General features: G+C 36.2%; 1 protein-coding gene across 2 annotated transcripts in view; it reads left to right on the top strand.

Moving 5' to 3' along the window:
• LOC137657623 (uncharacterized) overlaps nucleotides 1-27,603 on the top strand; it is a 134,574-nt gene that overhangs the window by 19,529 nt on the left and 87,442 nt on the right. For both annotated transcript variants that reach the window (XM_068391997.1, XM_068391996.1), the window contains one exon: nucleotides 10,145-10,791. In XM_068391997.1, the coding sequence (XP_068248098.1) occupies nucleotides 10,222-10,791 (570 nt within the window). In that variant the 5' untranslated portion in view covers nucleotides 10,145-10,221. The remainder of the gene's footprint in view (nucleotides 1-10,144; nucleotides 10,792-27,603) is intronic.

The raw sequence follows: 27,603 nt of genomic DNA, 5'->3' as shown, positions 1-27,603 counted from the left end.
TATATAAAAGAGAGAGAGAGAGAGAGAGGAGAGAGAGAGAGGAGAGAGAGAGAGAGAGAGAGAGAGAGAGAGAGAGAGATGGATGCTTCGAACGATAGGAAAACTAATGCTTTGGGAAGATGGTTAAAAGGATTTCCGAATCGCTTCCATATTCTCTCTCTCTCTCTCTCTCTCTCTCTCTCTCTCTCTCTCTCTCTCTCTCTCTCTCTCTCTTCTCCTCTCTTTTGCTGTCGTCTCCTTTTTCTTAACCGTTTTGATGTTGACACAACTTGTTACGTCCCAGACCTTCCACCCTACAGAGTTCGTCTTCCTTCCGCTAGTGTGTTTATGAACGCGACGCTGACGTCTTTTTAGGACGAATCTGGGAAACCCATTGAGCTGCTAACAAAGTCTGTCAAATAACGCCGGTTTCCTCTGAGGTCATTTGAGGTTACCAGTGGGAGCTGGTACTTCTGGTCGTATTTTGATAGATGTTTTAGTTTGTTTGAAATTAGGCTAAGTTTGAATTCTGTGCAATGAACTTTTTTTAACCTTGTTGTTAAATGGCTTTAAATGATTCAGTTGCAGTCGGAGTTTTTATCATCAATTTTAACTACTGTATAATTTTTATCAACTTTTCTGTTGCGGACGCGGAGAGAGAGAGAGAGAGAGAGAGAGAGAGAGAGAGAGAGAGAGAGAGAGAGAGAGAGAGAGAGAGAGAGAGAGAGTGAGTTACAAGGATTTTAGATGTCTCATAGACTTTTTGGTCCATTTGCGGAGACTCCATTTGTTCTTGGGAGTTTTTATGATCATGAGAGAGAGAGAGAGAGGGAGAGAGAGAGAGAGAGAGAGAGAGAGAGAGAGAGAGAGAGAGAGTTACAAGGATTTTAGATGTCTCATAGACCTTTTTGGTCCATTTGCGGAGACTCTATTTGCTCTTGGGAGTTTTTATGATCATGAGAGAGAGAGAGAGAGAGAGAGAGAGAGAGAGAGAGAGAGAGAGTTACAAGGATTTTAGATGTCTCATAGACTTTTTGGTCCATTTGCGGAGACTCCATTTGCTCTTGGGAGTTTTTATGATCATGAGAGAGAGAGAGAGAGAGAGAGAGAGAGAGGAGAGGAGAGAGAGAGAGAGAGAGAGAGAGTTACAAGGATTTTAGATGTCTCATAGACTTTTTGGTCCATTTGCAGAGACTCTATTTGCTCTTGGGAGTTTTTATGATCATGGAGAGAGAGAGAGAGAGAGAGAGAGAGAGAGAGAGAGAGAGGAGAGAGAGAGAGAGAGAGAGAGAGAGAGAGAGAGAAGTCGACTGTCAAGCAAACAAAACAAAACGTCATTGCATAGCAATGAGAGAGAGAAAAAGAGAGGAGTAGCTGAGAGTGAAAGGTACTACGAGTTGTCATCTTCCTCCATCATTTCTTCCTTCGCGACTGACGATTTCTTTCCATCCCTACTTCCTAATGTTGCCATCTGCAGCTCCACGAATTAACAAGGGTAAACAGTCGTTGGTACCAGGTTGGGGCTTCGATGCAAGGCCATTTTGGGCGATATAACTCCACGTTGACGCCCCAAATGGGAAGGCCTACGCCCACTATGCGTAAACGAGCTCGGTGGAGGGGTAGGTGATCCTAAACATTCCAGTAAACCCCCCCCCCCCTTGCCCCCTACCCCCCGCTGGCTATATATGCCCATCGCCTTTCTACATCTCATCAACATTGGCATCTTTTAACTTTTTTTTTTTTGCTTATTTTTTGTTTCTTGAATCTTTTAATTTATTGTAATGAGTTTTTGGGCGGAGATTGCAAGCGTTATTTATACTCTTTTGATAGGATTAAATGGTCTTTGATAGCCTACACTATCTATATATTCGTAGTTTTGAAATAGATACTTTTTTGGGGGGATTTTATTATCTTGAATAGCATACAGTATATATATATATATATATATATATATATATATATGCATTTCATATATTTAAGTAATAATACATTTAATAGATACATACCTCAACAATACTGCCTCTCTCTCTCTCTCTCTCTCTCTCTCTCTCTCTCTCTCTCTCTCTCTCTCTCTCTCTCTCTCTCTCTCTCTCTATCATTCAGCAATATAACAAGATCATGTTAGAAACGTTAAATGACTTGCTACTTTATGGTTATTAAAGTCGAATTTCCTGACATTTGCTTCTTTATTGATAATTTCTTGCTATTCCTGAGTTTGCGAATTGTGAACATTCCATTTCCATCTAAAGGATTGATAAGCATTTTGAAAGAATTTTGGAATTATTGGAATCTAGAAATATTCATATGGAGACGAATTCTTCTCCATAATTAATACAACTTTTGTTGTTTTAGTTGTTGTCAATTTTAATTTATTCTATTTTTTTTTTCTTTTGTGGTTGACATTTTTGAAGAGGCCCTGTCAATTGATTCTATTATTTTTGCTATGGTGGACATTTTTGATGTGGCCATGTTAATTTATTTATTTTTCTTTTTTGTTATGGTGAGCCCTTTTGAATAGGCCATGTTAATTTATTCAGTTATTTTTGTTATGGTGGACATTTTTGAAGAGGCCATGTTAATTTATTCTATTCTTTTTGTTATGGTGGATATTTTTGATGTGGCCATGTTATTTTAAATATTCTTCTTTTTTGTTATGGTGGACACTTTTGAAGAGACCATGTTAATTTATTATATTATTTTTGTTATGGTGGACATTTTTTATGAGACCATGTTAAATTATTCTGTTCTTTTTTTATGGTCGAAATTTTATAAGAAATTAACATGGCGCTAATTTATCCTGATCTTTTTTATGGTGGACATTTTTATGTGACCATGTTAATTGATTCTATTCTTTTGTTATGGTGGACATTTTTGAAGAAACTGCATTAATTTATTCTGTTCTTTTTTTTGTTGTAGTGGACCTTTTTGAAGAGATTAAGAGAGTGAAAGTGTGTTTGCGTATACGCAGCCATTTCTTGACTTAACTCGTTGTCACTTATCATCATTTGTTTAACGTACGGTAATTTCCTGGGTAAATAGCGTTAATTTTAAAGGTTGTAGAGAGACCCTAGCCTAAGTAGCCTAATAGTTACCCAGCCGAGCGAAATTAGCAGCGGCTTTCGTCGGCTCGAATTTAGTGGCCTTCGTTTTATTGAAGTTATGATATGATAATTATTAGCTTAGGTTGCAGCTTAACAACTTAACATGCGATAACTTATAATTCTTTTCTCAATGTTGTTTAGATTCCAATGTGTTTGTTTTTGTTTAGATTTGGTTTAATGGTAACTGGTGTAAATGATGGTTTACATTAAGAGATTTATAAGTTTGGGTTATTATTATTATTATTATTATTATTATTGTTGTTGTTGTTGTTGTTGTTGTTGTTATCATTATTATTATTATTGTTGTTGTTGTTGTTGTTGTTTTTGTTATTATTACTTGCTAAGCTACAACCCTAGTTGGAAAGGCAGGATGCTATAAGTCCGATGGCTCCAACAGGGAAAATAGCCCAATGAGGAAAGGAAATGAGGGAATTAAAAGTAATGAATAACAAGATAAAATATCCTAAAATCAGTAACAACGTTAAAAAGGATAAATGAATATGAAGCATAAGACTGGAATCACAGAATGAAAATTAAAAAGGGAAATTATCTATAGTTTTTGGAGTTATACAAGAAAATAAAGACTGCAGCTGATAAAGAAAATAGTAACAAAGCACTGACAGTAGGTATTACTTAAAAAGGCCTTGGCAACGTCCTCTAGGTCACTGTAGCTACACTCACTTGTAGCCTTCTACAGTGCCAAGGTCTATAGAACAGCCAGTGTACGCGACCCGTCAGAATGACGTCTGAATATTTAGACAGATATACAAGCTAATGTGCATATACAGATTCCACCCTTCTCACCCTCTACCCCTCACCTAACTACAACCCCTCTCATCAGGGTATGACTACTCTTTCTGCCCCTACCTGAGGGACGGGGAAAGACCGAGTAGTTATACATCTGGTAATGCTGTCCAACCTCTCATAACCTCGTTGTGCAACTGCAAGATCTTCTCCCAGTTGCACATGATGCTGAATAGTCTCCCCGGCCCCAATTCAGGCCCTTGAAGCCAAAATTCATTAATGCAATCCAAATGAAAAAGCCAAAATTCATTAATGCAATCCAAATAAAAAAAGCCAAAATTCATTTATGCAATCCAAATAAAAAAGCCAAAATTCATTAATGCAATCCAAATAAAAAAAAGCCAAAATTCATTAATGCAATCCAAATGAAAAAGCCAAAATTCATTAATGCAATCCAAATAAAAAAGCCAAAATTCATTAATGCAATCCAAATAAAAAAGCCAAAATTCATTAATGCAATCCAAATAAAAAAAGCCAAAATTCATTAATGCAATTCAAATGAAAAAGCCAAAATTCATTAATGCAATCCAAATAAAAAAAGCCAAAATTCATTAATGCAATCCAAATAAAAAAGCCAAAATTCATTAATGCAATCCAAATAAAAAAGCCAAAATTCATTAATGCAATCCAAATGAAAAAGCCAAAATTCATTAATGCAATCCAAATAAAAAAAGCCAAAATTCATTTATGCAATCCAAATAAAAAAGCCAAAATTCATTAATGCAATCCAAATAAAAAAAGCCAAAATTCATTAATGCAATCCAAATGAAAAAGCCAAAATTCATTAATGCAATCCAAATAAAAAAGCCAAAATTCATTAATGCAATCCAAATAAAAAAAAGCCAAAATTCATTAATGCAATCCAAATAAAAAAGCCAAAATTCATTAATGCAATCCAAATAAAAAAGCCAAAATTCATTAATGCAATCCAAATAAAAAAGCCAAAATTCATTAATGCAATCCAAATAAAAAAAGCCAAAATTCATTAATGCAATCCAAATGAAAAAGCCAAAATTCATTAATGCAATCCAAATAAATAAAGCCAAAATTCATTAATGCAATCCAAATAAAAAAGCCAAAATTCATTAATGCAATCCAAATAAAAAAGCCAAAATTCATTAATGCAATCCAAATGAAAAAGCCAAAATTCATTAATGCAATCCAAATAAAAAAAGCCAAAATTCATTTATGCAATCCAAATAAAAAAGCCAAAATTCATTAATGCAATCCAAATAAAAAAAAGCCAAAATTCATTAATGCAATCCAAATGAAAAAGCCAAAATTCATTAATGCAATCCAAATAAAAAAGCCAAAATTCATTAATGCAATCCAAATAAAAAAAGCCAAAATTCATTAATGCAATCCAAATAAAAAAAGCCAAAATTCATTAATGCAATCCAAATAAAAAAGCCAAAATTCATTAATGCAATCCAAATAAAAAAAGCCAAAATTCATTAATGCAATCCAAATAAAAAAGCCAAAATTCATTAATGCAATCCAAATGAAAAAGCCAAAATTCATTAATGCAATCCAAATAAAAAAGCCAAAATTCATTAATGCAATCCAAATAAAAAAGCCAAAATTCATTAATGCAATCCAAATAAAAAAAGCCAAAATTCATTAATGCAATCCAAATAAAAAAAGCCAAAATTCATTAATGCAATCCAAATAAAAAAAAGCCAAAATTCATTAATGCAATCCAAATAAAAAAGCCAAAATTCATTAATGCAATCCAAATAAAAAAAGCCAAAATTCATTAATGCAATCCAAATAAAAAAAGCCTAAATTCATTAATGCAATCCAAATGAAAAAGCCAAAATTCATTAATGCAATCCAAATAAAAAAAGCCTAAATTCATTAATGCAATCCAAATAAAAAAGCCAAAATTCATTAATGCAATCCAAATAAAAAAAGCCAAAATTCATTAATGCAATCCAAATAAAAAAAGCCAAAATTCATTAATGCAATCCAAATAAAAAAGTCTATGAAGATGAACTGACCTAGTTCTCATCATCATCATTCCCTCCTACGCCTATTGACGCAAAGGGCCTCGGTTAGATTTCGCCAGTTGTCTTTATCTTGAGCTTTTGAATTAATACTTTTCCATTCATCATATTTATAAACCGGGAGATTCTTAGTACCCCCGCTACGCCCGGGACTGGGGGCCATTCTGTCATTTTCTCCTTCCATTGACTGACTAAATCTATAAAGGATTCATTGATTAGATTCATCAAAGGATAGACAGTTCTAGTTTATTCTTATTAGAAATAATATATTTACCTGACCTAGTTCTAGTAAAATGTCCTATGAAGATGAACTGACCCACTTCTAGTTTTACTACTATTAGTTACCCCGTCCTTCAAAATGCAGATTTATCCCAGAATAATAGGACGGAAACCAGTTGTTGTTTGACGTAACGATTGCGCAGTGCGGTGTCCTCTGTCCCAAACCTTGGGTAGAAAACGTAACAGAATTATGTGACGTCAAGAATTGTAGTTTTTCCGGTTGCTTGGTGAAGCAACGTATTTTGAGAGTGTTTCTTCATGGCAAGATTTTGTGAAATTCGCGGCTGAATAATTTCTCGTGAGAGGGTTGAGAAGCTCAATTATCTTTTATTTATTATGATATCAATGTTGTTGTTGTTGTTGTTGGGGTATTAAAGCCAACACTTGTTGTTGGCACGGGCCTTTCCCTTGGTTGGCCTGTAGTTGATATCAATTATGTGAAATATGTTGAAATATGTTCACCAAACTTTCAACTGGGCTCCACAAGGCACTAGAAGAGTTAGAACACCCAGGCCTACATGTCTGAGGACTATGAAGCGTTAAGTAGGAGATGATGAATGGAAAAGTATTGATTTGAAAGCTCAAGATAGACAACTGGCGAAATCTAACGGAGGCCCTTTGCGTCAATAGGCGTAGGAGATGATGATAATTATTTGATAATGATATGAATAATTAGAATAATTATGTAAATAGTAGGACAAATGCATTTGTGGTTTAATGTTGTACATGCTCTTTATAGTATATATATGAAAGATCTATTTTAATGTGGTTACAGTTTTTAAAATATTTTATTTAAGTTCATTATTTCTCTTGTAGTTTATTAATTTCCTTTCCTCACTGGGCTATTTTTGCTTATTGGAGCCCTTGGTTTTACAGCATCCTGCTTTTCCAACTAGGGCTGTAGCGTAGCTAAAATAAGACATTGCATATTGATATTATCGTTGCGTTTCTATTAAGCAAAGAGTTAGGGTAAGATCAAATTGATTTACAAGTTATTTAAATGAATCGTTACACAAGAAAGAAAAAGTCAAAGAACACCTAAAAAGTTAATTAAGAGAAAAAACTATTTAACAGACATTGATAATGAACACGACTTTAAGCACAGGAGAGCCTTGACTTATTTTCCCTCTGATTCAACGTCAGCTGTGAAGGCAAGTCTTCCCGTTTTTGCTGCCAGTGCACCTCACGCGGTGTACTGTAGGCCTTATGATTTCTCTATCATATAGGCATAATTCTATAGGATTAGTGGTGGCCGTTGTGGTAACGTCCGTGACTGGGGTTCGAGTCGTGCAGAAACTCGTTAGTTTCTTTGTTCGCTGCAAGCAACCTCACCACCCTTGTGAGCTAATGGGGGGGGGGGGGTGGAGTTTGGGGGAGCCCATAGGTCTACCTGCTGAGTCATCAGCCGCCATTGCCAAGCCCTCCTTGGTCCTAGCTTAGGTGGAATGGTGGCTTGGGCGCTGATCATATGTATATATGGTCAGTCTCTAGGGCGTTGTCCTGCTTGATAGGGCATTGTCACTGTCCCTTGCCTCTGTCATTCATGAGTGCCCTTTAAACCTTGTACAGTACTATACATCCTTTTCCACCTCCCAGCATCACCCCCTTTTTAGTTTTCTACTTTATTTCTGTTTTCTCGTTTCTTTTATCTTGCATTCCAATCCTCGTAATCTCAACCACTCCCCACTGTCACTATAGCGCTGGGCCATATGGTCCAACGTTCATAAATCAAATGAAATATAGTACCCAAGTTAGCCAGATACTGTAGTAAGACCGTTCTGTAATCACTGGAACACTGGATATTATCGCTCGTTTTCTTCCTGTGAAAGGGGAACTGAAGCAAATAGGAGCAAATGAATCGCGGTTTTAAGGAGAGTACACTCGGGCACACTATTCTATCATATTTCTCTTTCTCTCATTTTGTAGTTTTTATAGTTTATATATGAAAGATTTATTTTAATGTTGTTATTTTTTCTTAAATTTCTCTTGTAGTTTATCTCCTTATTTCTTTTCCTCACTGGGCTATTTTTCCTGTTGGAGCCCTTGGGCTAATAGTATCCTGCTTTTCTAAGGGTAGAAGAGACTCTCGAGCTATGGTAAGCAGCTCTTCTAGGAGAAGGACACTCCAAAATCAAACCATTGTTCTCTAGTCTTGGGTAGTGTCATAGCCTCTGTACCATGGTCCTCCACTGTATTGGGTTAGAGTTCTTCTGCTTGAGGGTACACTCGAACATACTATACTATCTTATTTCTCTTTCTCTTGTTTGTTAATTTTCCTATAGTTTATATAGGAGATATTTATTTTAATGTTACTCTTCTTAAAATATATTTTTTTCCTTTTTTCCTTTCCTCACTGGGCTATTTTCTCCCTGGGATTATAGCATCCTGCTTTTCCAACTATGGTTGTAGCCTAGCAAATAATAATAATAATAATAATAATAATAATAATAATACAGATGTGATACATTCAAAGGTCTCAGTGACTGACAGATAAACAAAGACGTACGAATATCGTCATTGAATATTCTGCTGTTGGTTCACTTCACTTGGTGTACTGTAGTCATTAGTTTTTTTCTTTTAAGAAATATACATTTACAGTGTTTACAATTTATATTTTATATACATTATGATATATTCATGTGAATAAATTTTGTAATTAAAATATATCCACAATTTCACTTTTGCTTCTTTTCTTCCATCTTGCTGTTCATCATCACCATCATCATCAGTATCATCCATTGCAATTCCACTGCAGGACAAAGGCCTCAGTCATGCCCTTCCACTCCCGTCTGTTTATATATATTTTTTCTTCCATCTTGCTGTTCTTCATCATCATCATTATTATCATTATCATCCATTGCAATTCCACTGCAGGACAAAGGCCTCAGTCATGCCCCTCCACTCCCGTCTGTTTATATATTTTTTTTCTTCCATCTTGCTGTTCTTCATCATCATCATTATTATCATTATCATCCATTGCAATTCCACTGCAGGACAAAGGCCTCAGTCATGCCCTTCCACTCCCGTCTGTTTATATATTTTTTTTCTTCCATCTTGCTGTTCTTCATCATCATCATTATTATCATTATCATCCATTGCAATTCCACTGCAGGACAAAGGCCTCAGTCATGCCCCTCCACTCCCGTCTGTTTATATATTTTTAATCTTCCATCTTGCTGTTCTTCATCATCATTATCATCCATTGCAATTCCACTGCAGGACAAAGGCCTCAGTCATGCCCTTCCACTCCCGTCTGTTTATATATTTTTTTTCTTCCATCTTGCTGTTCTTCATCATCATCATTATTATCATTATCATCCATTGCAATTCCACTGCAGGACAAAGGCCTCAGTCATGCCCCTCCACTCCCGTCTGTTTATATATTTTTAATCTTCCATCTTGCTGTTCTTCATCATCATTATCATCCATTGCAATTCCACTGCAGGACAAAGGCCTCAGTCATGCCCTTCCACTCCCGTCTGTTTATATATTTTTTTTCTTCCATCTTGCTGTTCTTCATCATCATCATTATTATCATTATCATCCATTGCAATTCCACTGCAGGACAAAGGCCTCAGTCATGCCCCTCCACTCCCGTCTGTTTATATATTTTTTTTTCTTCCATCTTGCTGTTCATCATCACCATCATCATTTTCATCATCATCATCATCCATTGTAAGTCCACTGTAGGACAAAGGCCTTGGACATGCCCTTCCACTCCCGTTTGTTTATGGCCTTCCTATGCCAGTCTAAACCCCCAAATTTTCTTAGCTCATCAATCCATCGTCTTTTCTTGCTGTTCAGTCTTTAATATTTACTTCGTAATATAGCATCTGGATTTTCCTCCAACTGCTCTTCGCTGCTTGAATGGTCTTCATAGCCCCAGCGCCTAACCATAAATGAAAACAAATGATAATGAATCTACATATTTAGTTTCCAGTTATATATATTAATGGAACTATTCTTGTTTTCCAGTTATGTGAAAGTACCGATAAACAGACTAGTTAAAAGTGTCCGAGATTTCAATTCGAATAAAAAGTGTTAATTCCTCCATGGATGGATCAAGCTCCCCCAATGAACCTCCTTCTAGGAGGAGGTCCATGGTGTGCCTTCGGGTCATCCCGCAGGACATCGTCGCCCGCAAGAGGAGTCTCTTCCTCGACAACACGCCCATCGATTTCAGCCACCTGAAGCAGGATTCGCAAAATGGCCTCAACACTTCTTCGTCTGATTGTTCCTCGTTGGACTTCCTCGGTCGGAAATCCAAGGCCATTTCTATCTCTGGTGGAGGAGGAGGAGGGGGAGGGGGAGGGGGAGGGAGAATAGGGTCCCTCCCTACACCCGAAATTGATAGAAACTCTCTTTTCTCCGAAACGGAAAGTTTGAGTGGCTACAATGCTTCGTCGGAGACGGAGAGCAGCGACCAGTGGAGAGGGAAAGCCACTTATGGTAGGCCTATGCTGAAAACGAGGAGGGAAGCGCATAGGCCTAAGGGAGACTCTTACGATAGCAAAAGTGACGCAGAGCTCTCGGTGGAAGTCAGTTCGGTAATGTCAACAGCCACCAGTACAGAGGCCGACCGGGAAGTAGGCCTACCCAAATTCTACGCCAGTTCAGTCAAGGTAAGTTCTTTTTTGGTGTTCCAGTAATTTTTGGTTCTTTATTTTTTGTTAAGTTCAGAATCTAATAAATCTTTTTCAGAGTTCCATTATTATTATTATTATTATTATTATTATTATTATTATTATTATTATTACAAGCTAGGCCATAACCCTAGTTTGTAAAGCAAGATGCTATAAGCCCAAGGGCTCCAACAGGAAAAAATAGTCTATTTTTTTTTATTAAAGATGCGGAAGTAACAACTGACGATGAATTGAGAGTGACTTGACAGAGATTTGACAGCGACTTGGCAGTGACTTGCAACTGTTCAGAACTTTTCATTTTTCATTTGGATATTTTATTCATTTTCTTTTTTATATTTATGGGTTAAATTCACTTTGCATGCGTCAATAGTAATAAATTATTCGTATTAATAAGTGGGTCAAGGGAAAAAAATTATCATAATTACTTGCACATTTTTTCTTTCAATTTCATATCTGCTGAATCATACACATATACAGTATATATATATATATATATATATATATATATATATATATATATATATATATATATATATTTATATATGTATATTATATATATATATATATATATATATATATATATATATATATATATATATATATATATATATATATATATATATATGTATATGTATATATGTACACACACGGATACATATACTATATGCATTGTATATATATATATATATATATATATATATATATATATATATACATATATATACTTTGTGAGAAAGATTTGTTAGCCACGTGAGGCATTTCTCGATATCACTCAGCCAAGTGTTGATCAGGGTTATGAGAGAGAGAGAGAGAGAGAGAGAGAGAGAGAGAGAGAGAGAGAGAGAGAGAGAGAGAGAGAGAGAGAGAGAGAATATCTTGTTTGCATTAGAAGTATTCATAAGATCTCTTTTTCACTAGAAACCCTCTCCTATGAGGAAGCTGGTTGTGCTTAACAGTTACGACTTTGATAGGTAAGAAAGTCCTTCAGACACAAGCAATGTACTGTGAAGCGTCTTCCATCTGAATAGGACTTCTCTTGCCATTGTTTTGGTTCTGTTACTGGATGTTTTCACAACGCCGATTACAAAGTCGCGTCTGTTCTTGGCTGTGTTTTGTAATGCCGTGGTTCACCTACTGTTCTCAAATGGCAATTTAAGAAAGGCTCTTTTTGTCTTGGGTATGACACATTGTAAAGGGTATAAGGACTATAGGGCTCGTGTTTTTGTTACTAAAACAAAAAAAGAAAATACTTTTAATGTATCTTGTTGTACCGTATTGATAACGTCCAGGCCTGGTGATCTGCTACACATGGGTTCGAGTCCCGCGCAAACTCAAAAACATTACTTTTAGTATCTTGTACCGTATTGGAAACGTCCCTGCCTGGCGATCTGCTAGACTGGGGTTCGAGTCCCGCGCAAACTCGAAGACATTACTTTTAATTTATCTTTTTGACCCTATTGATAACGTCCCAGCCTGGCGATCTGCTAGACTGGGGTTCGAGTCCCGCTCAAACTCAAAAACATTTCTTTTAATGTATCTTGTTGTACCTTAATGGAAACGTCCCTGTCTGGCTATCTACTAGCCGGGGCTTCGAGTCCCGCGCTCTGAAAAACATTACTTTCAATGCATCTTGTTGCACCCCATTGATAACGTCCCTGCCTGGCGATCTGCTAGACTGGGGTTTAAGACCCACTTAAGCTCGATAGTTTCTTGTAGTGTCTGCAACTTAGCCAGCTTGTGAGGTAAGGATGGGCGATTTTGTGCGAGCCCATAGGTCTACGGGCTGAGTTATCAGCAGTCATTGGCTGGCCCTCCCTGCTCCCAGCTTGGGTGGAGAGGGGGCTTGGGCGCTGATCATAAGTATATATGGTAGTTTCTAGGGCATTGTCCTGATAGTAGCTAATAGCTAGCATTGTCACTGTCGCTTGCCTCTGCCATTCATGAGCGAAAAACATGAAATGAAGTTCAGATGATGTTAGAAATGGGGTTTGTGATTATCAATTGTAAGGCTTCATATTACAAAGATATTTAAGAGAACGCATACAGGCTACAGTTACGTGACAATTTATGTGATGTAATAGATTACAATACAGGACCAATTGGGAACTGTTGGCTTGTTACATAAAGAATTGGTTTTCTGATAATGAATTTAACCTAATAGTTTGAAATATATGAAAAAAAGGAATTTAACATAATGGTTTGAAATAATAAAAGGAATTTAACCTAAAGGTTTGAAATATAAAAAAAAGGAATTTTACCTAATGGTTTAAAATATGAAAAAGGAATTTAACCTAATGGTTTGAAATAAGAACAAGGAATTTAACATAATGGTTTGAGATATGAAAAGGAATTTAACCTAATGGTTTGAAATAGGAACAAGGAATTTAACATAATGGTTTGAAATATAAAAAAGGAATTTAACCTAATGGTTTGAAATATGATAAAGGAATTTAACCTAATGGTTTGAAATATAAAAAGGGAATTTAACCTAATGGTTTGAAATATGAAAAAGGAATTTAACCTAATGGTTTGAAATATATAAAAAGGAATTAAACTTGGACAGAATACCCAAGGCGTTTTCGAAGATTCTAATTTCTGCATATATTTTGGAGTGATATATTTCATCATTCAAAATGATAAAACTATTTGAGTACCAGATTTCAAAAGGAAATTGTATTTGAAATCGGATCATCCCAGAAAAAAAGCAGACTGTGAATCACTTCATTGGACATGAACACAGCAAGGAATTATTTGTGTAGATATAAAAGACTTAAATTAACAAAGATTCTCTCTTAACTAGAATCATGAATGTAATCGCTCGCTTCGCCGTTGGATGTTATTTCACAGATTTTGTCACGACCATGGGCACTAACAGAGTAATCGCAGTTGAGAAATAAAATTCAACGATGAGAGTTGATTTTTACGAACCAAAGGTATATAAGTATCTAGGCGAGAATTATTTAGGATAAAAATCCTCATACCCTTTATCAAATCACCAACAGAATACCTTACATGTCTCTTAGGATTCTTATGGCCGATATGGTAACGCCGGACTGGGGTTCGAGTCCTGCACACACTCGATAGTTTCTTCTGTCGCTACAACCTCACCATCCTTGTAAGCTAAAGATGCGGGGTTTGGGGGACCCTATAGTTCTATCTGCTGAGTCATCAACAGCCATTGCCTGGCCCTCCTTGGTCCTAGCTTGTGTGGAGAGAGGGCTTGGGCGCTGATCATATGTATATATGGTCAGTCTCTAGGGCATTGTCTTGCTCGATAGGGCAATGTCACCGTCCCTTGCCCCTGCCATACATGAGCGGCCTTTAAACCCTAGATACTCATATTCTTTAATCTTAATAATTAAACTACAATCAAAACTTAAAGCCAATCTAGTTCGTTTTGGGGAATCATTTAGGAAGGGACTCCCTGGTCTTTATATAAAGAAGATTTTTAAAAAGGTGACAAATAATTTTCACTAACAAACCTACAGTTTATTAGGTGAAGCTACTGTGGTCAAAATATTGTCTAGTAAACGAATAGCTTTGAACAATAAAGTTTATTCAGTGACTCTTTATGAAACGAATAATTTACATAAAATTATCATCTTTTATATTTTGATACGCATTGAAAATGACTGCGAATCCATATATATATTATTCCGTGCGTGACCTAGATGGGCAAAATAATTGAGCACTGTTTAACTATCGAAGGATTTCAACTAGGACAATACAGTGCAATTCTCTCTCTCTCTCTCTCTCTCTCTCTCTCTCTCTCTCTCTCTCTCTCTCTCATGTTAGTACAGTGGGGGTACTACCGGAAAAAAGAGACCCATGTTGACTTAAGGCCAATTTAAGACAACAATTCGAACCTTTGTAATGATTTATCTGTCAAAGGTTATGGTACCTTGTTGGAAACATCCCTGACTCCCAATCCGTGGATCGGGAGTTCGAGTCCCGCTCAAGACGATAGTTTCAAATAAGTGTCTGCAACCTTGCCGTCCTTGTGAGCTATCGAAGTGTGTTGGGGGAACCTATGGATCTGCTCGCTGAGTAATCAGTAGCCATAGCCTGGTCAACCCTGGTCCTAGCTTTGGCGTTCATGAGTAACCTTTAAAGGAAGATAGTGCTGGTTTATGTGAAACACATTAATCTGTACAGTAGGGCACAGGAATTCATGGCACACCTTGTTTCGAGGTAGTGTACTCTCTCACACCCTTACTACACGGTGAGTTCCCCAAATTAGCCCCGCCTACCACTTCTGCCATCTCTTCCTGCGCTATCTATTTGGTTACTCTGTGAAGTAAGGGTGTGGCAGGATGTAATTCTTCGGAGAGAGGTGTGCCAGGGAGTCCTGTGGCCAACTGTACAAGTGTTGACTTAGATATATATATATATATATATATATATATATATATATATATATATATATATATATATATATATATATATAAATAGTTTTAGTTTCATGATAAGTTTTTCGATCATAATTTTAAGTAAAGAATATTTCATTCAGCTTTGTAAATATTAGCTCACTATTTTTGTTAAGTCATTGCTGGATATTTGTGATTCGTATCAAATCGTTTTGAGGGGCAACTCCTTCAAGACAAACATCTAATATTATGATGTTGATAAAATATATGCAATTATAGCAATTGATAAAAGTTTGGACCCTATTGCTAAAGTTTTCTCTTGAGAATTTCCTTTGGTCACCCTTAACCTTACGCCTTTTGCTTGTCGGTGATCTTGATGACAATGATTGTGCATTAAATACCTTTAAAGAATTATAAAACCACTATTTAAGATTTCTCATTTTACATAGGTCAGAACAGTAATGAATTCTATGATCATTTTGGAGTCAAAAGTTCTACGGATTATGAGATCTAGTAAAGAGATCTTATCTTTTAAACTGATCATCCATTGGTGTTTTATCGTAACTTATTCATTACATTGATGTATAACATTTGTTACGTTTTATCATGCGGAAAAACGGAAAACTAATCTTGAAAGGTTATCTATCTTCCCGGAAGTCATGTTACTGAAAACGGATCATTAGAGAAAACGATATCTTTACTTCAAGGGGTAACTGATTTAGGTACGATAGATAATTTCTTTTTTTATTTTCCATTTTTATTTTAGAGTATCTCTTATGCTTAGTTGTTTAGAGCGTTTTTGAGTTTGTCTATTTTCTGTGTTCAAATAGAATACAAATAACAATAAGTTCTTAGTTCCTTAATGAATATATATATATATATATATATATATATATATATATATATATATATACACATACACATATATATATATATATATATATATATATATATATATATATATACATACACAGTATATATATATATATATATATATATATATATATATATATATATATATATATATATATATATATATATATATATGTCATAAGTTTATGTAACTTCGTCGTTTACGATTTCAATGATTAAGTTCATCTTGAAAATCTTTTAAATTTTTTTTTTATGCTTCTGCTTATCATATCAGAAGCTCAATTACCCAAAATAAGTTTTACCAAGCATGTTAAGTTAATATTGACTTAGGCTCGACTCAGAAAATATCAAGGATCATGTGCAACCTTCTGAAGAACTCTCAGATGCAGGAAACAAATACTGAAGCAATGAAGGTCATTGTATTTTATCTATACGCAAATAGGGATTTCTTTCATGTTGCTCACTTTAAAAATATTAGGTTGAATGGACTCTCTCTCTCTCTCTCTCTCTCTCTCTCTCTCTCTCTCTCTCTCTCTCTCTCTCTCTGAGTGCGTGTGTGTGTATTATCATAAATCGTGCGCCTATGATAGGAAAGACTTCAATGTCAAAGGAAATCTCTCTCTCTCTCTCTCTCTCTCTCTCTCTCTCAAACAATACACGTCCATATATAATAATAATCATCATCATCATAATCATCATCATCATCATCATCATTATCAGCCGTTACTAGTCCACTGCAGGACAAAGGCCTCAGACATGTCCTTCCACACGCGTCTGTTTATGGTCCTTCTGTGCCAGTCCATACGGTATGGACCATACCCGCAAATATTCTTAGCTCGTCAATCCATCGTCTCTTCTTTCTTCCCCTGATTCGTTTGCAATTCATAGGGACCCATTCTGTTATTCTTAATGTCCATCTATTGCCTGATATTCTCATTAGCCTATATGTTTGCTCTTGTATTCATGCTGCTATTTTTGTGTCTTAGTGTTAACCCCATTATTATTCTTTCCTTAGCTCTTTGAGTTGTAAGAAGCTTACAGTATGTTCCAAGTCTTTAGTAAGGCTCCAAGTTTGTGATGCATAAGTTAATACTGGTAGGACCATCTGATTATTTTTTTTTTAAAGAGAAAATAGCATTTTACTTTTCATAATCTCATTGTGTTTACCAAAGCTCTCCATCCTATGCTTACTTTTAATTTCGGTCTAGTTTCCTGGAGAAGCACTTACTGTATATATATATATATATATATATATATATATATATATATATATATATATATATATATATATATATATATATATGGCAATAGATTGCTGCATCCAGGGTGGGAGTAAAGAACTTGACTAGTTGACTAGCAACATCTCAAGCGAAAGTTACTTCCTATAAGAGTCTCAGGATTAAGATTTAACAACACCCCTTATATGAATAACCTCATCTGGAAAAGCCCCTTTCCCTTCTCCCCTCCCCCCTCCCCCCTCCCGGTAGCATTGGTATTTCATCGTGGTTCGCCCAGACTTGGTCGTGGCCGGATACCCTTCTCGGGAGAGTAATCGATAGAAAGTTAGCCCTCCCTCCCTCCCTCTCTCCCTCCATCCATCCCTTCCTCCCTGCAAAGAGGAGTGCTTGCTTCAATATAGTACCTTTAAATCATTTTAATTTCCCCCCCCCCTTTTTTTTTTACTTTGATAGATGCTGCTTAAAGTCTGGGATTTTACTATTAAGGGAGTCTGCATCTTTAGGCCTACTGCATTTTAACGGTTTAATAATTCATGTTTTGTTTTTTTCCATTGAAAATACTGATTTTTTTTTTCATGAAGTGTATTTTTTTTTTCATCTGTCTTTCGGTATTCACCTTGTGGTACATTTCTAACGATATTGGATTTTGGTTTCATGTCAAAATAACCTCTTGAAGTGCCTGCCTCATTGTGCGTGGTTGCTTATAAGAAGAAAACGAGCATCATGGCGGTGTTACCACATCGCTCCAATAAAGTTTCTATTTTATATCCTGGATTCCACCAGCTGGGGAAGTACTTTAGTCCTATTTGGATAAAAGTAGTGTTATATGCTTTATTATAAACTCGGAAGGATTTAATTTTAATATAAGAAAACTGTGCTTTAAATTGAAATGTTAATTTTGGCAGTGGGCAAGCTGGCATCATGGCACCCCATCTCCACTCACCCACTGGGGAGGAGTGGACCGGTTGATGGCTTAGTCTTTCACGTGGCTTTGGTCTGTGCGGGAGCGTCCGTGTTTTCACCCCGATAGTTGATGCTAACGTTGTTAGTGTTGGTCTAACCAATCTTCGTAACTATAGCTCTAACAGAAAAGATAATTAGTTTTTTAATGCCGATAATTCGCCCAAGACGAGATGCCCCCTTGCTTATCCCACTGCAGAAAGCCGAGAAGTGTGTTTTGTCCTGGTAGCTTGAGGGGAAAAGTTAGCTTAACCCAGTTTGACAGGCCAATGTAGGTCATTGTCAGGGTGTTAATATGGCCGTGGGTCCGATGAACTCGCTCGTTTCCGAAACAGATATATATGCAAATTTGACCTGAGGGTCATCCACTGCCTGCTTCTGAGGCCGATAATTCATAATCTTTGTGACTAATTTTGGAAATGTCTCAAATTGGGTCTGTTTTATAGTCAAGATTTCTAATTTTTGTTTTTCTATAGAAATTTTACTCTTTGGTTCTGATCTTGCTGTTTTCTTTCTCCTGGAAGTCCTGAAATAAGAATAGATTTGTTCTCATTGAAAAAAAAAATTGTCTATAGGAATTGCCTCCTGTAATTTTGGTCTTTGGTCTTGCTATTTTCGTTCTCCTGAAAGTCCTGAAATAAGAATAGCTTTGTTTTCCCTGAAAACTAAAAAGATTTTGTTAATAGGGTTTACCGTTTTTAATGTCTACTAATTTTTTTTTCTGTAATAATTTTGCTCTTTGGTTCTGCTCTTGCCATCGTCGTTCTCTGGAACGTCCTGAAATAAGAATAGATTAATTTTGTTCTCCTCAAAAACGAAAAAGATTTTGTTTATAATTTTCTTTTATTAATATCTACTATTTTTTTTTGTTGTAATTTTGATTATTGGCTCTACTCCTGTCATTTTCATTCTCCTGAAAGTCCTGAAATAAGAATATTTTTCTTCCCGAAAACCAGAGGTTTTTTAAAGGTTTACTTTTTAGTAATATCTACTATTTTTTGGGAGTAATTTTGGTTTTTGGTTCTACTCATGTCATTTTCGTCCGCCAGGAAGTCCTGAAATAAGAATAGCTTTGTTTTCTCGAAAACCAAAAAGATTTTGTTCATAAGGATATTCATTTTTAATGTCTACGTTTTTTTCTGTTGTAATTTTACTCTTTGGGTCTGCTCTTGTCATTTTGGTTCTGAAAATCCTAAAATAAGAATAGTTTTTAGTCTCTCCGAAAACTAAAAAGATTTTTTTTTATAGGATTTACTTTTTTGATGTCTATTTTTTTTTCTGTAGTAATTTTGGTTTTTGGTTCTGCTCCTGTCATTTTTGTTCTCCTGAAAGTCCTTAAATAAGAATAGCTTTGTTCTCCCTTAAAACCAAAGAGATTTTGTCTATATTTTATAATATCTTCTGCATATCTTAACAAGAGGAGACTTATGAACACATTTTAAGTTTGGGATACGAATCCAGACAAAGCTGTCATTTGTAAAATTTCGTCAAAGGAATTTCCGTAGAATTCCCTGTTGTTATCGTCATGTACATTACATTACGTATGGAATATGGCCTTCAAATCTGATATACGTGGTTAAAATGATATCCTCTTTTAATCGTAACTTTTATTCTATAATTAATGCGAATTCATGTATAAGAAAAATCTAAAGGAATTTTTATTAATGAATAAACTATTGGGCGAAAACTCATTTTTTTATTATATCTAGATGGCTATTTTTTTTTCCAATCCAACTCATTTTCTTATTAAAACTTTTGATCAACTGCTCTGAAAATGAAGACCAATTCTTTCTCCGATCTATAATTTATGTCAATTATCTAAGACGCCCACTGAATTTCTTAAATAACTTTCATTATGCTTAAGGAATTATTATACATTTACAGCTACTTGTACAATAGGATTTACTTACTGTAATATTGGTAGATCAAGTATCCGTAAAGAAAAAAAAAAAAAAATAGGTCTCTTAAAAAATATTGTGTTTTAAGGTGATTTCCAAGCATGGCTTGTATGTCCCCCTCATTAGAAAGAAGATCCTCTAACAAAATCTTCCCTCATAGCTTAGCTTCGACCCTAAGCAGCATCTATTTTTTTTTACTTGCTTTTACGTCCATTTTCGCTATCTTTCTTAAATTTAGCTGTCCAACATCTTCCACTAAATGGTATATATGGCCCAAGCGAGCCTCCACTTGTCTGAAATTTTATAAACTAAATTAATATCAAGGGGACTATAATTTTGCCATGAGAACCAGCTAGTTAAAATCTATGTAAGAGACCCGTCTGAATATGGGATATAGGGGAGGGTATGGCATATATATTTTAATTTTATTATTAATACTTGCTAAGCTACAACTGTAGTTGGAAAAGCAGGATGCTATAAGCCCAAGGGCTCCAACAGGGAAAATAACCCAGTGAGGAAAGGAAAAAAGGAAAAATAAAATATTTTAAGAACAGTAACAACAATAAAATGAATTTTTCCAAGAGAAGGAAAACTTATTGGACGTATTTTCAGATAATATATCACGAAAGTATTATTTGTATTGCAAATTCAGCATCAATAATACAATTCTGGTTAGGTTCTATTAAGCTTAAAGTTCTCATGAATGAACTAAATATGGTCTATTGAACCACTTTAAAACTATTTTGCTTTAAGAATATTATTAATCGCAATTGTACTCGCGAAAGTAATTGTGGTACTCTGTATCTTCATTTGTTTTACTGTTGTTAAAACGAGGAAAGTTGACAAAAGCTCTTGTGCGAGAAAATATTCCAAGTCAGGCAAAAACGTTTTCTTATCATCACAAGCCCTTTTAGTTTAATATCCGGTAACGTTGATACTTCTAAACATCTTTAGAATATTTGTAGGATATTTACAAGCCACATTTTATATTTTTACAATTAATGCGATAATGGACTTTACACTGATTTTCAGTCATTTTTGCTTTAGCCTGAACGTCATGCATGTTTTCAGATTATTCATTTTCTTCCTTTAGTATATGCTTAATGCAATTGAACAAGTTTGAAACGTGGTGAATTTGACGAGGTTTTCATAATTTCATTGGGAATTATCCAAATTGAGAGAGAGAGAGAGAGAGAGAGAGAGAGAGAGAGAGAGAGAGAGCACTGCTGGCTAATTGCAACTTATTTGATAAACTTACACGCACACACACACACACACACACATATATATATATATATATATGTATATATATATATATGTATATATATGTATATATATATACTGTATATATATATGTATATATGTATGTATATATATACATAGATATATATATATATATATATATATATATATATATATATATATAGAGAGAGAGAGAGAGAGAGAGAGAGAGAGAGAGAGAGAGAGAGAGAGAGAGAGAGAGAGAGAGAGAGAGAGAGTGTGTGCATTGGTTACCTTAAACATCTCTTGTCTGAGGGAGGCCCCAGTTTCTAATGGAAACTGTTTCTCTTTGCTTGAGAGAGAGAGAGAGAGAGAGAGAGAGAGAGAGAGAGAGAGAGAGAGAGAGAGAGAGAGAGAGTTGGCCACGGACGACGTTAACACCTGGGCTGTCATTTCACGGTGAAATGAATTGTTTGAGAAATGATAAGGGAAACGTTGGCGCTCTAAAAACATCCAGCTGATAGGGGCAGAATTGTTACCTGGGAAATTAGGTGAAGGGCTCCACTGAGGACACCTTTTCTTCTTCTGCTTCTGATTTGATTTGATTTTCTCTCTCACGAATGGCAGAGACAAGGGACAGTGATAATGACCTAGAGACTGACCATATATACATATCAGCGCTCAAGGCCCCTCTCCACCCAAGATAAAGGTAAAGGTGTCTAGTTTCAGTTCAAGTTCCATCTGAATAGATGCTCACCAGAATTTTCAGCCGCCGGGCAATGCCCCCTCCGCCAACTGTGGTGCCCAACCACAGCAGTGGCCTCCCCAGTAAACAGCTTAAACTCACGGTCCCGTGCTGGGATGGATCTGCTGCCATGCGAATGCTAGGCGAACACGTTACCGCTGTACTAGCCAGGAGATACGACCAGGAGGGGCCAGGCAGTGGATGCTGTAGGCAAGGGACATTAATAATGGACTAGTTAGCAGGACAATGCCTTAGAGACTGACCAGATATACGTATGATCAGCGCCCAAACCCCCTCGCCACCCAAGCTAGGATCAGGAAGGGCCAGACAATGGCTGATGATGAGGTAAGGGAAAGTGATAATGCCCCTGCTATCAGGACAGTGCCCTAGAGACTGGCTATATATACATATGATCAGTGCCCAAGCTATGTCCAGGGAGGGTCAGGCAATGGCTGGTGATATGACAAGGGACAGTGATAATGCCCTAGGTAGCAGGACAGTGCCTTAGACACTGATCATATATACATATGATCGGGGCCCAATCCCCTCTCCCCTGAAGCTAGGACCAGGGAGGGCCAGGTAATGGCTTCTAATGCCGCAGCGGGTAGACCTATAGGTTGCCCCTAACACCCCCATCCTTTGCTCACAAGGATGGTAAGGTTGCAAACACTACAAAAAACTATCGAGCTTGATTGGGATTCGAACCCTAGTCCGGTAGATAGTCAGGCAGGGACGATTCCAATAGGTTAAAACAAGACTGTAGATGTGACTTACAATATACTGTATATATACAGTATAGACTGGCTGTAGAAGCTGTGACTGTTGATGTCACTATATATACAGTATAAATTGTTTTTTGTCAAATAATATTCATTTGTATTTATTTTCGAGTATATTCTTACGCTAAGGGGTTTTAATGCTCGTGAATGAAGTTGATTTTTAGATTTTCCTGAATTACCGATGATGGGGAAATTTAGATTTGCAAGATATGCCGACGAATTTAGAATTCATGGGGATTCCGAATTTTTAATTCTCTTAATTATCAAGAATTGCGGTTTATTTCCGTTCTGTCTTAAATTAGTAAGGAAATTAGATGCTATTTTGCAATAGCTCGGAAATGTAATTTTTGGAGATTGACACTTCCTTTGCTACTGCTGTACGAATATATATTTTTAGTATTTCTACTTCATATGATATCTTCTTCAACAAGGAAACTTACATCAGAGTAATTTCCCCTTGCCTTATCCAGGTCTGAGGGGCTGAAAATTTGGTCTGAGGGACTGGAAATTTGGTCTGAGAGACTGAAAATTTGGTCTGTTGGACTAAAAGTTTGGTCTGAGGGGCTGAAAATTTGGTCTGTCGGACTGAAAATTTGGTCTGTCGGACTGAAAATTTGGTCTGAGGCCTGAAAATTTGGTCTGAGGGACTGAAAATTTGGTCTGTCGGACTGAAAATTTGGTCTGAGGCCTGAAAATTTGGTCTGAGGGACTGAAAATTTGGTCTGTCGGACTGAAAATTTGGTCTGAGGCCTGAAAATTTGGTCTGAGGGACTGAAAAATTGGTCTGTCGGACTGAAAATTTGGTCTGAGGCCTGAAAATTTGGTCTGAGGGACTGAAAATTTGGTCTGTCGGACTGAAAATTTGGTCTGTCGGACTGAAAATTTGGTCTGGGGGGCTGAAAATTTGGTCTGAGGGACTGAAAATTTGGTCTGAGGGCTGAAACTCTGGTCTGTGGGCTGAAACTGGTCTGAGGGGCTGAAAATCTGGTCTGAGGGACTGAAAATTTCCCAGAAATGTAAGAAAAAGACTAACTCGTATCAATAACGTTTAGTGAAAATAATACTCTGGAAACAAAAGGGTGGACGTGGAAAAAAAAAAACCGAAATAGATATATACAAAAAACAGACAATAATTAGACCTCCGAGGTAGATATAAAATAACAAACACCACTTAGGCCTGCGAGGTAAAATGCTTCAAGATGCCTCAAGCCAATTCTGTTCGTCAGAGCCCCAGGCCCACCCTTCTGTGTCTGGAAGTACACGGGCGGGTTCTGCTCCAGGTATGTTTTGCTGTTCCCTTTGTAGATGTTCGTAGATCACGAATGGTAGAACACCTTCCCCCCCCCCCCCCCCCCCGCCCCCGCCCCCTCCCCTGTGTTGTTGCTCTTCTTCTTGTCGTCTGTGAATGCGAATGGAGATCCTTAGATTCCTTTGTCTTGTAGTTTTTGGGCATTTTTGTTTCGGGTGTTTGTTTGTTGGTAAGGTATAAATTTGGTTCTTTCTGAATGGTTTTGTCCTTTTTAAACTGTTAATGTATGTTTAGATGATTGGTAGATTAGTTTTTTTAATATTTTTTTTTTTTTTTTTAGTTTGAATACCCTTTTTACGTTTTCCAAACTTTTTATTTATTTTCAAGACATTTTTAGCAGTTTTCTATTTTTATGGATTTTCCAAGCTCTTATAAATAGTTGTTGAACCCTTTTTAGATTGTGTTACTATGATGAATTTAGTGCTACTTTTGAATGTGATTGTCGCCCTAAAGATGATATATTCTAACTTTAGATAAGTGTTTGTAGCTTTTTTTAGATGTTTCTGCATTACTAAATGAAATTCAACACAGCATCCGAATCTGAGAGATTCTCTTAGGTGATTACGAATGAAGGTAAATCAGCTTACCAACCTTAGATTTTAATTTTTCTAGTTTATATTTACTTGATCTGAATTCAGTTGTTTCATCTTCCTTTGGGCTGCTCTTGGAGCAAGGACCCGTTCTGACATATAGCCAACTTGATGTAAAACAATCGTGATTCATTTACTAATGTAAATCACAGAATACTATGCATTTCTGAAGGTGATTATTACGTACAGTTTTATAAATTTACAGTAAAAACGGTAAAAATCCTGGTATAAATAAATGTTGCCAGGCATTTACTGTAGTATTATTAGTTTAATTTAACGTGTGGTCTAAAATCCACGAGAATAGTATAACATATTGCAATCCGTGAATCCTGATTTTAAATGGTACCTCCATTGCAGGTAGGTAGTAGGTTGGCCTGGGCACCAACCACCCGTTGAGATACTACTGCTAGAGAGTTATGGGGTCCTTTGACTGGCTAGACAGTACTTCATTAGATCCTTCTCTCGGGTTAAGGTTCACTTTCCCTTTGCCTACAATACACTAAGTGTGGCCTATTCTTTACAGATTCCCCTCTGTCCCCATACACCTGACAACACCGAGATTACAAAATCATTCTTCTTCGCTCTAGGGGTTAACTACTGCAATGTAATTATTCAGTGGCCGTTTTCCTCTTGGTAAGGGTAGAAGAGATTCTGTAGCTATGGTTAGCAGCTCTTCCAGGACGACACTCCAAAATCAAACCATTGTTCTCTAGTCTAGGGTACTGCCATAGCCCGTGTACCATGGTCTTTCACTGTCTTGGGTTAGAGTTTTCTTGCTTGAGGGTACACTCGGGCATACTAATCTATCTAATCTATCTTGTTTTGATAAAGTTTTTATAGTTTATATATGAGATATTTATTTTAATGTTGGTACTGTTCTTAAAATATTTTATTTTTCCATGTTTGCTTTCCTCAAATGGGCTATTTTTCCCTATTGGAGCCCTTTGGGCTTATTAGCATCCTGCTTTTCCAACTAGGATTGGAGCTTAGCAAGTAATAATAATAATAATAATAATAATAATAATAATAGGTAAATCTGTACTCTAGAGTATACCATGAAGGTATACCGGATGTTTTTACCATTACTGAGTTTGGACTTTGCCAGTTAGTCGACACCGGTAGCCACTATGTTGTTGCGATGGAAGTCTTCGTAGATCAACCATTTTGACAGTTGCAGCTGTAATTAGAACTTTGAAGGGTTGCCAGACACTTGCTCTTTATTATATACGGCAGATAACAACGCTTTAATAAACGTAATTTTAATCAGAAATTTTCCATTAAAAAGGTACTGTTCTTTGCCGTATTTCAGTAAAATACAGGCGACCGTAATTTTTACCCTACTTTTGTTATTATCTTTTACGAGTGACCGTAATATCACTCCTTGACGTTAATATACCCGTTTTTAAAACGGTAAATGCCTGATAACATTTAATCCAGAACTTTTACCGTTTTTACGGCAAATTCTTAATAGTGCGCACCTAGCGACACTCACGGGCCGCTAGCAGGCAAGAGCCCGTGCAGGCTGGATCCCGGCTTGATTTACCACCCCCGACTCATTCATAACAATCAATGTAAAAACATTGATTGATATTAAGGAGTGATATTACGGTCACCAACCTGTAAAATATATTAACGTGGGGTGAAAAATTACGGTCGCCTGTAATTACTGAAATACGGCTGAGAACAGTATATTTTTACGTAGACTTTCCGATTAAATTTACGGTTTTTTTTAAACAGTGTGTTATCAGCCTTATATAATAAAGAGCACGTGTCACGTTGCAAAGTTCTATAGTCAATTCTTTTTAGCGAGGCAGATTTGCACAGACTTGCAGGGGGTGCCCTTTTAGCTCGGAAACGTTTCCTGCTCGCTGATTGGTTAGACAAGATAATTCTAACCAATCAAGTATCAGGAAACTTTTTCCAAGCTAAAAGGGCACCGCGGCGAGTCGGTACAAATGCGTTTAAAAAAAAAAGACTATATTTACAGCAGCAACTGTCAAAATGAATGATTTACGAAGACTTCCATCACAACAACATAATTACGTATTACCTACAGATTTAATTATTATTATTATTATTATTATTATTATTATTATTATTGTTGTTGTTGTTGTTGTTGTTGTTATTATTGTTATTATTATTATTATTATTATTATTATTATTGGATATGAAATATCATTTCGTCAGTCATTTATAAACCTTGTTTATTACTTATAAAGTTAAAAACAGCTATCTTTAAGTATGAACATCCATACTTAAAAAAGGAGAATAGCCATTTTAATGAACGCCTGACTTCACCAATCATCCTCAGCAACCAAGCGTTTATACCTTCATCAAACAACAAAGGAATAATGAATGGTTAATTAAAGGTGGTCTGTGTTATGTGACGTAAAACCTTTCCATAAAACCTTCCATGACGCCCTTCTCGTATTAGGAAAGGGGGTGGGGGAGGCTTCCAGGGGTTACATAACTCTTCTCTCGCTACGAAGCCGAGCTGTTCGTGGAAGAGCCTTGTGGGAAATCTCTCTCTCTCTCTCTCTCTCTCTCTCTCTCTCTCTCTCTCTCTCTCTCTCGTCGACCTTCTTGGAAAAATGCGCGAGAACAGTTGATTGGAAAAATGCGCGAGAACAGTTATGATTGCCGAGGGAAACTGATTTGTGTTCCCTCTGGAACCGATATTTTTTTTATTTGTCTTTCAAATCATTCCAGAATTTCCTGGAATTAATGAAATCTCAAGTTGCGAGGGAATTAGGAATGTTGCTTTCGTACGTTATTAAAGATTATTCCAAAATCAATTCGTCTTAAGTGAAA

Source organism: Palaemon carinicauda, chromosome 18, assembly GCF_036898095.1.
Source record: "Palaemon carinicauda isolate YSFRI2023 chromosome 18, ASM3689809v2, whole genome shotgun sequence".
Lineage (NCBI taxonomy): Eukaryota > Metazoa > Arthropoda > Malacostraca > Decapoda > Palaemonidae > Palaemon > Palaemon carinicauda.
This window is presented reverse-complemented; position numbering and strand designations above follow the sequence as displayed.